At 44.3% G+C, this 12,966-nt stretch overlaps 1 protein-coding gene and 1 long non-coding RNA gene across 4 annotated transcripts in view; both read right to left on the bottom strand.

The window, feature by feature from the left end:
• Positions 1 to 356: 356 nt before the first annotated feature.
• LOC308336813 lies at positions 357 to 5,338 on the bottom strand. Its single transcript, XR_013966190.1, has 2 exons — positions 3,725 to 5,338; positions 357 to 3,674 (listed from the first exon to the last, which is right to left on the bottom strand). It is a non-coding gene; the product is annotated as an uncharacterized lncRNA (long non-coding RNA).
• Positions 5,339 to 5,459: 121 nt separating this feature from the next.
• Positions 5,460 to 12,966, bottom strand: part of LOC308336105 (matrix metalloproteinase-16-like) — an 82,249-nt gene continuing 74,742 nt past the window's right edge. For all 3 annotated transcript variants that reach the window (XM_080793350.1, XM_080793352.1, XM_080793351.1), the window contains 3 exons: positions 12,098 to 12,248; positions 10,957 to 11,072; positions 5,460 to 6,263 (listed from right to left, as the gene is read on the bottom strand). In XM_080793350.1, the coding sequence (XP_080649476.1) occupies positions 5,869 to 6,263; positions 10,957 to 11,072; positions 12,098 to 12,248 (662 nt within the window). In that variant the 3' untranslated portion in view covers positions 5,460 to 5,868. The remainder of the gene's footprint in view (positions 6,264 to 10,956; positions 11,073 to 12,097; positions 12,249 to 12,966) is intronic.

Here is a 12,966-nt window from a genome sequence, read left to right as displayed (position 1 = left end):
TTCTGTGTGTATTGGCCGCCTCAATGCATTTCCAATGGGAGTCACATGGTTTGAAGACGCGTATATCTATTCTACGTCCGAGCATAGACATATTAACGTCCCGCCTGCCTCTGACACTGCCTGTCTTGCCTGTCCTCCGAGATGCAAGGGTACTCCGTGGTGGGAAATAATACAAGAGAATGGCAACACGCGACACGCCCCTTTCACTGTCAATGTTGAGACGTGTGAAGACAAAACCTGTATGGGGCTAGCGCACCTCAAAAACAACACCACATCTACATGACACATATGCTGAGCACTGCACATACACACACACACACACACACCCTGCACACATTAAGACTTTGAAGACCGTCTCCATTTACCAACCAATTTATTCATTGTCAGGACATGTCTCTGTTGACCTAAAGTCTTCAAACACACAAACAATTAAGTCATCGTGAGGTGTCCACTTTTGTTTTGACCAGAAACCAAAAATATGAGAGAAAATAATAATTATTGACCATGAAAACAGACACATTCAAATACTGCTTTGCCACGGAAGCAAAGACACCACTTGGCTTGCTCGCAATTGTAAATTATTTTAATTACAAAAAGAAAAAGTAATAATAATAATGGAAATGGAACACTTTGGGCCTATATCCAATTGTCATGTGGCATATAGCTTTCTACAGTATTCAAAATGTACCACTATTTTCCTTTAGGTATCAATCAATAAGTATTTTGTATTTGATTTCACTGTACCTAGAGAGAGGGGAGCTATATATTGAAACGTACAAAAATAAATGCAAACAGTATATTCAAGAAATTCAAGACATTCCCTCCTCACATTTTTAATGGGGGGGGAGGGGGGGGGTTGCTGGGGGGGCAGGGGGCAAAGTCATGTCTGGACAGAACCAGTTCAATGTAAATGCTTTACATGCACTTTGACACAGGCACTGATCTTGACTTAAAAAGTGTGTCACTTTGTTATGGGTTTGCGGGAACGTACTGTATGGACTGTATCAGACCAAAGGCAGTCAGTTGGAAACTGAGATAATTGTCCGCACCTGGAAACATTGTTGTTAGCATTGTTGCAGCAAATACTAAACCGTCACATAAAGGAATCAGCCAGCTGGGTCCAATCACAAATACTTTACATAATTATCCAAGTGTGATGCACACCTTGAATTTTCTTTTTTTTGTTGTTTTTTTTCCCCCAAAACGAGAGCAATAATTGGCATGTCATTATGAACAAATGCATTACCGCCAGTACCCAAGCGCCGTTTGAATGAGCCTGGCTTTTGTTCCTTTGGAAGTATAACAACGGAAGATACGTTAGCACGCACACGCAAACATGCTGTCTTTTTTTCTTCAAATAATTCTATCTATTCTGACTTGAATATCGTCGCTGTCAGGTTGGGGGAACCTTGTAAAATCCAAAATCCTTACTTTTGTATCATTTTAAAAAACATTTTAGAACAGTGAGCACAACCAATCTACAAGTTCTAAGGTCTTGTAGATCAGCTATTTTGACTACTTTTGTGTGACACTCTTCTATGTTGACGCAGTCGTATAGTCCATTAATTTACGCGGAGAACAAGAAGAACGGGAAGAAAAGAAGATATGGAGACATGAGGTTTCTGCCCGACAGAAACGATATATTTGTTATTACATTCCCTGCAATACACTCACAATACGCTATACTCTGCTCCGATTGGCTCAGCCAACTATAGGGCAGTGGTTTTCAACCAGTGGTCCGGGGGACCACCAGTGGTCCCTGAGGGGGGTTCCATGTGGTCCACCGGCTAAATGACGGAGAGTTGTTGTAACCGAATGGACCCTTAATATATCTTTAAGTCTTCAGAGCGTAAAAGGAAGCCATTTTATTTTATGAAATTCATTTTATGCTCTCAAGCCGGGTTAAAATATTGTTAAGCATCTGCATCAGTTAATTTACAAGAAGTCTACACAATTAGAGAAGAATTGTTGTTTTGATCATCATCTGCCTGTTATCTCTCCTAATGGTACCAACATTAATACATCATGGAATTGTGGACAAAATCTTATCCAATGACAGCAACGCATTTGTTGTTTTGGGTCTGAGAGAGGCTAAATCTCGTCAAATGGTCCGTGGCTCAAATGCCGAATACATAACGGGCCTTGATATGAAAAGGGTTGAAAACCACCCAAACCTACTACCAAAATTCCACTTGCTTATGCTGTCTATGGGGACGCAATTTTTAGGATCGTAATGTCTCAGATTCTTCTTTTTGGACCAAAACAAGCTACATTTCTCTAAACTATATGAGCTTCGGTTAAAAAAATAAAAATGTTTTGGGTGAATTAAATAACATTCGTGGGATAAAATTTACATTTTTTTCACGTAGGCCTACTGACTCGCAGTTTCCGGGTAAAGCGGCTTTCGAACTAAGACGGTCTAACGGTTGAAGTGAACGGGTGGCAGTCAGTGAGTACTTTTTCAGCCACTAGATGGCAATGTTTTTACCCCTTTGGAGTTTTACTGTGTAATCACAAGAAGCTTGGACCCCATCAGTTTAAACTAAACAAACAAACAAAAATGCAGTACAAATAAGATAAACAAAACAGCTAAATCAAGCACAAGAGTATGATTGTAATTAAGGCGAGATAAATATTGCAAAAATATTTTGGCCCCAGTTGTATTTTTTTTAGGTTTTTCATACAGACTCGTACAGTCAGGAAGTGCCCCTGCTCTCGCTGCAAAAATAAAAGCGGGAGTTAAAAAAAAAGGTGTAGTAGGCTAATGGAAAAGAAGGGGGGGGGGCAATGAAAACGCTGATCTTCTTTGGAGAGAAGGTCATCTTATTTGGTTTGGGTTGTCTTTCCTGTGCATTAAAGGGTAATGGAAAGGACCTCCTTTTCTCCCCCCAAACAATAAATTCGAAAATTAGAGAGCAATTACAAACGTATATGTTTAGAGACGAACGGGGAGAGGTTGTTGACTTGCATTTATCCATAATCGTTTCTCTTTTGACCGTTAGGTACAGGGACTGCATTGTTGTTAGATATGAGGACGGGCGGTTGTTAGATGGCCTATTCTCAAACCAGTTTCATGTCAAGGACCCCCACATGAATATGTATTTGGCCACTATTGTAGATAGATCACAAGATCACTCTGACCCCCTTTTCCAACGGTTGGTTCTCAATGGGAACCGGTTCAGTTCTTTTTGGTTCTTAGTCCATGAGCCAGAGCTTCAAAATTGGAACGTTATATAATCATGAATTGAGTGGGCAAAACTATACCTATATTACATTGTTTATAGGATCAATATATATGATAACCCTTCCACAGTAGCAGCTTTTGCATATTTAATGTATTTTGCATATTCTCCTATATAATGCCTCATTTGCATATTTAAACCTTTAAAATTTGTAATACAATACATAATTGTCTTGTAAGTAATCAACATGGGGGAGTTTCATGGACGATAACAATCTAATATAGGTATGGTTTTGCACACTCAACTCATAATTAACGTTGCAATTTTGGAGCTCTGGCTCATGGACTACGAACCAAAAACCGAACCGAACCGGTTCCCAACCGGAACCAACCGGTGGAAAAGGGGTAAATGTGTCGCCTCATGACGCATTGTGAACTTGTAGATTGACTATTAAATAGCCAATATACAGTATGCATGGTTAAAGTGGTTAAACTGCCCACCCCCCGACACACACACACACACACACACACACACACACACACACACACACACACACACACACACACACACAGACACATCCCCACACCAGGGAACTTTGAGGACCCTGGATGGACCCTATACGAACGGATGATTTGGGTCCGAGGTCTCTAAATCATACAAAAGAAAAAGAATCAAGTTGGTTTGTAGTGTTGTTTTCTTCTCATGTCCGTCGTTTGACAACCTGATATGATGCAGGATGGTGACGTTTCGCATCACAGTAAGCCTTCCTTCCTCCTCCTGAATGTAGTTCTCCCATCTGGCCACCGGGTGGTGGTGGCGGCACACAAACAGATGGGTTTAGGGTCATTTGTCGTTGTCCCCCCCCCCTCTCCTCTAGTAGTGTAAAAAGGCCCAGGGGGGGGTTTAGTGGACCGGTGGAGGGGTCGTGGAGCCAACTTATAAAGTACGGCGATTGTCTTATTGAGAAGCCACTAATAAAAGCACCTCCACCTGCCAACCGGTTGTTTGTTTGTTTGCGTTTGTGTGTGTGTGTGTGTGTGTGTGTGTGTGCGCGTGTGCGTGCGTCCCCTTGTGAGGGATCCCGTGTCACTGCAGAGGAGGGACAGGGAGCGACTTATATCAGTTGCTCTCTTCGCCGGAGTGTACCATTGCCTCCATGTCGTGTCCAGTCGCAGGCGAGGAGCTGAAGTCGGCGGGGTCCGGCGCCTCCTTCTCGACAAAAAAAAAAAAGAAACGCGGGAGAGTTCATCCAAAATAGTGTTTTTTTTCTCCCCCTACTTTAACCTCATGAAGTATGGATTACATTAGACAATATTGACACTTTTCAATATTGGGGGAGTATTGCATTTACTGTTTATTTATTTTTTCATTCCTTTTTTTGTCGCATTTCTGATCCAATTTGATCTAATTTGTTGAAATAAATACTGTATATTTCCAAATCGTAGCCCTGCCTCAAATAGGCACAAACAGGGGGACCAAATCGATGTGGCGTATTAAACGCCCGGGCTACTATTTGGAAACATACGGTATAGGAGGCCAAGGCAAAAAACCATATACTTAAATGGTTTATCAAACTACAAAACAACCCTGTGTATGTATATGTAATCACTGGGAGGCATACCACTGTGGTATAGTGCGTGGTAAGGCTTCATGAGGTGAGTAATGGCCTACATGCACACAGAATAACTCTTCCTATACTTCCATGCCGCTTCACAGGTGTTACCAATGATACTAATAAAGGCTCCGTTCCATTCAGTGTGCAGCGGTTCTCAAACGTTTTTAATCTCAAGGACACCCATGACAGAGTGTACACAAACGGAACCAAATGGACCTGTAACAGAGTTACAGTACAGTACAGGGGCCATTTGGAACAAACTCAAGACAACTTTGAGACCCACTGGTGTATATAGCAGAGTGTTTCCAGCGAGCACAACACGCAACAATAGCAAGAACCCTGCACTCTGTTTGACCAGAATGGAACAGACAAGAGCCTTCATTAGTATCATTGACGGCAACACCTGTGAAGGAAGTATAGGGAAGTGGCCCCGAGTTCTTTCTAAAATGGCGTGTGTGCATATAGTAGTAGGGGGGGAAAAAAAATCTGGTGGTGAACTATCACTTTAACCCATTCTGAACGGGAACCCGTTTTGGTGTTAGCATCATGTTATGCTTTAGCTATTGAAAAATAGCAGATCTACAAGCTCGTAGCGCGCCACCGAGTGGCGCGCTACGAGCTTGTAGGTCTGCTATTTTTGAAAAATCGAAGAACGACTGACATTTTTTTAGAATCTGATCTCAGGTCAGAATGGGTTCATCAGACCAGTGTGTGTCCTAGTGGAAAAACCTCGTACGAATCTGATCTCAGGTCAGAATGGGTTAACACACGATGTCTATTCTCATCATCATCATCATTCTCTCCGTCGGTCGTCGAGCCCACCGCGCACTGCGTCGTCAGTCGTCTCTCCTCCTCACACCCGCTTCCATGCATGGAGGAGGCGAGTGCTAGAGAATCGCCTTCGGGTTTGAGTACAACGACACGGCAACTCGAAACGCATTTACCGAAACGTGAAGGCGATTCAGCAAAAAACAGCCGCAACGGAGCGCCTTGCAGTACAGTTTTGTGTCGCTCCACCCCCGCCCCCGCCTCGACCTCGTCCTCCTCCTCGTCCTCCTCCTCCTCCTCTGCTCACACCCACTCCTGCATGGAGCGCTTGCAGTACAGTATGTGTCGCGGCGTCCCCTTGCGCTTGAACTGCACCACGGTGAACAGCAGCACCAGGAGGCAGAGGGCCAGCACGCTGGGGATGGCAATGGCCATGGCGCGCACCGTGTCCTCGCCGTCCGCGTCCAGCGTCATCAGCTCGTCCGTGTCGTCGCCGCCGCCACCGCCGTCCTCGGGGATGCCCCCGCCGCCCCCGCCGCCGCCCCGCCGGTCGGGGGGGTCGACGCCGCCGGGCGTCATGGCCGTCAGGTCGCAGCCCATGAAGTCTTTGAGGACGGACCGCGGGTAGCCCGGCTCCACGCGGAGGCGCTGGTTGTTGAACTTCCAGTACTCCTTGCCCTTGTAGAAGTAGGTGAAACCTGGAAAGGCAACACAGGGGGGGGGGGGCGAGGGGGGGACGGATGCAAATGAACGTGAGTGTTGTCTTGAAGACCCAAAGTCCTATGTCTATACCGCCGACCCCCCCCCCCCCCCACTAGGGGGGAAAATCCCCTTTAGGCGAGCAGGTTAAGACGTGGTGGTGGAATAAGTACTTCTGTCACAGCCACGTGAAAGACGCAAATAAACATAATTTCCTGCACAATATTTAAGAAAGCGACAGTTTATTTTTTAGAGAGAGAGAGAGAGAGAGAGAGAGAGAGAGAGAGAGAGAGAGAGAGAGAGAGAGAGAGAGAGACAGAGACAGAGACAGATCGGGTGACATCATCCGTTCACCTGCGCTTTCTAGCCATGACATCATGCGTGAACTCGAGGAGACCGGGCTTCCCAGCGAACCGGACACTGCAACCCGTCCTTGTGCCAGGAACACTGGATGAGTTCTGGCTCTCCACGGCCCGGCCGGGGGAATACCACAGGATCTTTATACACACACGGCTGACACGGCGTGACTAACTCTTTTTGCTACGGTGTGCATACGTACGGTACGGTATGGTACGGTACAGTACAGTACGTGTGAAACGTACAGTATTTGTGTTCACAGGCATTTAGCATTCGGAACAAATACAGTGGAGGAGGACGAGTGGTACCGTTCTGTTCGGCAGCATCAGGGCCAATGGATCCAGCTGTTGTGTTTCAAGCGAGCAGGCCCCAAAGTAGCATAAATTAAAGGCCAGTGGTGGAAAAAAGTACTACATTGTTTTACTTAAGTAAAAGTGTCAATACTGCAATGTAGAAATACTCCATTACAAGTAAATGGCTGGAATTCAAAACGTGCTTGTGTAAAAGTACAAAAGTATTGGTATCAAAATTGTACTTAAAAAGTACCAAAAGTAGAAAATACTCTACAAGCCTAATGAATGTTTTGTAATAAGAATCCAAATATACAAAGTAACTAGTAACTCGAGTTTTCAAATGTAATCGTAGTGGAGGAAAATGACAATGTTTTCCCCTGAGATGTAGTGGAGTAGAAGTAAAAGTACTGGAAATTAAAATTACTCAAGTAAAGTACAAATACCTCAAAATTGCACTTAAGTACAGTACTTAGTATACTAAGTAAATGTAGTTACTAGCTACTTTCCACCACTCGTAAGGGGTCATTTTTTTTAGGCCCGTTTCATTGCAAGGAATTCAACCACAACGGAAACCGTGTTTCCGGCATCTTGTTGAGCTACACCACGATCAGGGGGAAAAGTATACGATTCAAGGCTTAAACGGTTTCCTACACAGCAGGTTTAAAATCTAATAAAGGCTAATCTCGTGCACCGCAATGTAAGCACAACGCAGCTGAAGCTAATACATGTGTTAGATTTAGGTGTACTGCTGTGTACACACATCTACATGTAGGACACACACACACACACACACACACTCTCTCTCTCTCTCAGCCAAAACCCCCGGCCATCATGGGACCCGGCTGCACCCACCCTTCACGCCAAGTAGATCGAAGCCCTCTTGTCAGCAGCGTGAGCCACGTGTCTGGATAGGAAAAGTGAGCTTGTGAGAGCCACGGGCACAGATGGCACAGCTATAGCCGAGCGCTCTGTGCCACCTGCGCCTCGCAGCCAAGTCGACGTGAGAGTCTGTTCGACTCTGACGGTGTAAAACAAATGGAGCCTTCCTGCGTTGCATCGACCACCTGGCATCATGCAACCAATGGACTGAGCTCTTTTTTTCCTATATATCCTCTATGTTTTGACTGAGTCATGGCGGAGAGCGGAGGCGAGGTTAACCCATTTTAGACGTCGACGTTTAAAATAAATGTCTTCTAAAAATCCTGACAGTTTTCTGAAATACCCCGATGTTTCTATATCAGTGGTTCTCAATGTTTCATAGTCAAGGACCCCAGAAAATTATATGTAATTGGCCGCCGCCGACCCCCCCATCTGAAAATATTTTGTTCCAGGGAACCCCTCAGAAGCAAAAGATTTCAGTTATACAAACGTTTGCTCTGAAAGAGTATATATTGAAAGGTTTGCGCCACATTTTCACGATTTTGTAGAAAATAGCAGACATACAAGCTCGTAGCGCGGCACTCGATCTGCTGTTTTTCAATAGCTAAAGTATAACATAATGCTTTAAAACACCAAAAGGGGTTACATGATATAGTTTGGGATTTTTCCATTATAGTTTGGCTTTAGTTCGTTTTGCAAAATAAAAATCACGCTTGTGTGACGTGAGAGAAATTATTTCTTTATTTCACTGTATTTATCGACCACATGGCATCTTACATCGTCATTTAGTGCCCTAAACAAACATTAAAGTCCATAGACTTGGCAAGCAAATGATTTTTGCTCTAAAAATGCTCTAAAAATCCGATTGGCTTGGCTACCATAATGTACATAATCTTCAAAATCCACGTATTGGAGGGGCTATATATAGCCTATAGCAGCCCTCAACATTAATGACCAGAGGGAGGGGGTATCAAAAGCAGAGGCACGGATTCTCACCCCCAGCCAATCGAAACCTGTGTAGCTCTGAGGCCTATAGTTCACACGTACCAAACACCAATCAAGCAAATGTTTGGTGTTTTTTTTGGGCCACCACAATGCTTTTCCAATGGGAGTCACATGGTTTGATCAAACATTTGTGCTTGATGAGTGGGGAGGGGCAGAACACCACCAGCAATCAGCAATCAAACACAAATGTTTGGTCAAACCATGTGACTCCCATTGGAAAAGCATTGTGGTGGCCCCCAAAAAAAACGACCAGACAATTGCTTGATTGCCGTTTGGTACGTGTGAATGAGGCCTGAGAGTGTATATACATGGAACCAAGTGGACCTTTTGCACTCTCACGAGTTAAATGAATACTAGCGGATTTGACTGTGCAGTTGTCATGGCCCGCCGTCTGCTTCCAATCCAGCCAGACAAGAATGGAGGGATTGTCAGGGCATTCGGCCTGAGAAATACTTGTGCATTCTCAGTGAAAGAGATCCCTGGGCCTGGCATATCTTGGCACGCGCTGCACAAATATTATACACGACTGCGATTGTGCCCATGTTGCTGCGTGTTGAATATTTATCTTCGCTTTGCGGGAAAGTTTATACTTCCATACATTTAACTTCCATCTAAATTACATCCTATATATCCCCAGCTGCTGAAACAATCCATTGTCCCCTCGGGTTGGATACGCTCCGTAATCATCTTAATTAAGCAATCTGGAGTTTTAGGGGCAAGTTTGTCCTCTTTTTTCCCCAACTTGGCACATTTCTAATTGTGGCGGTAAGCCAACGCCATTTGGCCATTCCGAGTGGGAGATAACAGATCAATAGTCTTATCGGTGTCACGTATACGCAGGTCTGGGACCCGAGACCAAATAACGGGGGTGAATTTCAATCGATGCTGCCTACACGTGCAGACAGGACTGTGTGCCAGAGACCAGTGGAATCAACAGTGGCTGTATTTTATATACATTTGCAGATTCTCGCGGTCCTATTTTCTACTTTCGTACAACATGAGCGAACATGAATATATTTGATGTATTACCATGTGTGGTCCTTGCTTACTGTTAATCGCTCTGGATTAAGAGCGTCTGCTAAATGCCTAAATTGTAAATGAGTTTACGAGCCCACGAGCTTGGAGATCTGCCCATGCACACACAAAATAAGGATGCAATTATACGCCCTGTTGGAATTCACTAAACATTTATGCTATAGGCCCTATACTGTATTTAAAAATAAACACATATTTTCCCTCAAAGCGATTGTATTCATTTAATACCTTTTCTTTTCTATCTTTAAAAAAAATACATCCCTTAGTTCATTAGCCCTGCGCTTAAAACCGCCGAGTTTGATTGGTCAGGGACAGTGGTGGAAAGTAACTAACTAAAGTACTTACTTAAGTATTTTACTTAAGTACTGTACTTAACCCATTTAGACCTGAGGACGATTCTACACATGTCTTCTAAATCCTGCCAGTTTTCTGAAAAACCCCTGTTTCTATATCAGTCGTTCTCAAACATTTTCATGTCAAGGACCCCCAACATTATATGCAATTAGCCGCTGACCCCCACCTGAAAAGATGTTGTTCCAGGGACCCCGCAGAAGCAAAGATTTGAGTTAAAGGGACACTTCACCCTTTTTGCAAAAAGATATATGTTAATGACGTTTAGAAGCTTTAGATCACTTTCCTTGGGGTATTTATGTGTGTAATATGTGGTTTTAGATATTTTAGATTGTAGCAGTGAGCCTGTTGTCTCTGATGTCATGGACACTGGTCTCACTACCTTCCTGGACTACAATTCCCATAATTCTTTGGTGCACTGCTCCTCCTTGTTGATAGGGGGGAGAGCTGTCTTACTGAGACAACATGTAGTCCAGGAAGGAAGTGAGCCCAGTGTCCATGACATCAGAGACAACAGGCTCACTGCTACAATCTAAAAGATCTAAAACCACATATTACATACATAAAGACCCCCAGGAAAGTGTTCTAAAGCTCCTAAACTTCATTAACATATATTTTTTTGCAAAAAGGGTGAAGTGTCCCTTTAAAAACGTTCGCTCTGAAACAATAATATATATTCAAAGATTTGCGCCACATTTTTACGATTTTTCAAAAATAGCAGACCTACTGTAGAAGTTCATAGCGCGGCTTTACAGGGAGAATCAGGTCCTACCGTTGGCTTTGTCCACAAAGGCGCCCTGCGGCGACTCAGGCACTCCCTTCCACACGGATATGGGCTTAGGATAGCCCGGGTCCATGGTCCGTACGTCCTCGTTGTAGCGCCAGTACCTACGCAGGGAGAAAACAAACAGTTGGACCAACGTCAGATAAAACACTGTCACAACAGTAACCGTAACAACAGGACCGTATCAATATGTCTGGGTCCCCCCACCTAACTCACTCAGGGTTGACGGGTCACACCTGCAGTGACGGGAGGGGCACCAACATGTGGTGTTTTGATTGGATAATGGGGGCACTCCCTTATTATAAAAGTACAAACTTTTGTGTATGTTCACATGACCTGATGAAGATCAAACAGATCGAAACGTGGTCAGAATTCTCAATAAAGAACGTCTTTCTTGTACCTGTGGTGTGCGGGCTCCATCCAATATCAATAATAACAGTTTCACAACATGATTGATTGATTGATTGGAAATGTTATTATATAACAGATTGCAGAATGGGTACAGTCCGAGAAAGGTACAGGTTGATGTACAGGTCGAAGACTTGTTTACATCAGGGTGCTCCATACTTGAATAACTTCAATAGAAGACTATTCTAATTCAAATACATGGATTAAAGCAAAAACAATACAAACTAGAAATGTACTCTGTCATTGAGGGCATACTTGCCCTCAATGATGACGTAAGAAATATGGTCATTTATGTAATCTGGTCCGAGCAAACCAGGCACAAATCTGCTGTTTTATTTGAATACGCATCAAGTGGCGGGTTGGCTGGCACGGTGCACACAGACCGGGGCGAAATTATTACTTGCGCGCTCTGCTTGCGCAAGTAATAATCTCATGACAAAAAAAGGATTTGGAATCCCAAGTCCCATAATGTGCGATTTGTGAAGCAGGTGAAATCAGCCCAACCCCCCTCCCCCTCCCACAGCACTAGTTTCCTAAACAATTAGCGCAAGGTTATCATTCTAAACCTGATGTTCTCTTCTGTTCTAATACAAACAACCAACCAGTTGGAGAAAACTGGCCCGGGCCGGCCTAGCAGCCCGGGCACCTAGGCTGGCAATAACAGCCTGGCAGCGTGTCTCAGGTTCCACCCTGACGACTTTTGCTGTGTCTCTCCACCCACCTGTCTCCCTTGAAGAAGTAGGTCTTGGCCACGTCCTCCCACCAGACGGCCGTCTCGATGCTCTGGGCGGGCATGCCGTTGCCAAACGTGGAGATGTCCTGGGGGTAACCCGGCTGAAGGACCGTGTCCTTGAACACCCAGAACTGCTTTCCTGGACACAGAGAGAGGGAGACGAATGTGTTGTCAGTTTTGACAATCAGTTTATTTTGGGCAAAGAGTGACATCGTTATACTATGGAGTGTAAATGCAAGCTGAAAAGAAGCTGAAAGGTAAAGTAAGTGATATGCTTTAGCGGTTTACGCTCAATTTTCTGATAGTAATCATGTGGGCAGATAACCTATGTATCTCCAAATTATGCTAATGTCTCACTCACAAGTAGCAAAAATGTGTTGCATTGCGACATGTGAGCTAGTTTTGAATCTTTGAATCTCTTGAATTCTCTACCAACGTAGATAACCAGGCAGCGGTGGCCGAACGGTTTGCGGAGCGGTCTTGATATCGGAAGGTCGCTAGTTCGTATTCCGGACCGGCACGTTAAAATTACCACCGCTGAAGTGCCCTTGGACAAGGCATTGAACCCCTACCATGAAATGTTCTATGAGCAGGGCCTGGCTGTAAACAAGTTCTTGAGCTTAGTCCAGTTACCCTGGGTAAACATAGTACCTTTCCTTTCCTTTTTATCTTAAAGCATGGCTTCGCGCTTCATGGCTATACATTCGTTCTCCATCTGGCCTAACTGCTCCCCATGGTGGTAATGTACAGTAGACCGTTGTTTCTCAAACCTCTTTTTTCATTTGAAGGATGCCCAGTTCGGTATGCATTAGGGACACAGACCCCCATAACTCTGAGCAACCCCATCTCACCCAAAC

Source organism: Protomyctophum bolini (genome assembly GCF_963924005.1).
Source record: "Protomyctophum bolini genome assembly, chromosome: 21".
Classification (NCBI taxonomy): domain Eukaryota; kingdom Metazoa; phylum Chordata; class Actinopteri; order Myctophiformes; family Myctophidae; genus Protomyctophum; species Protomyctophum bolini.
This window is presented reverse-complemented; position numbering and strand designations above follow the sequence as displayed.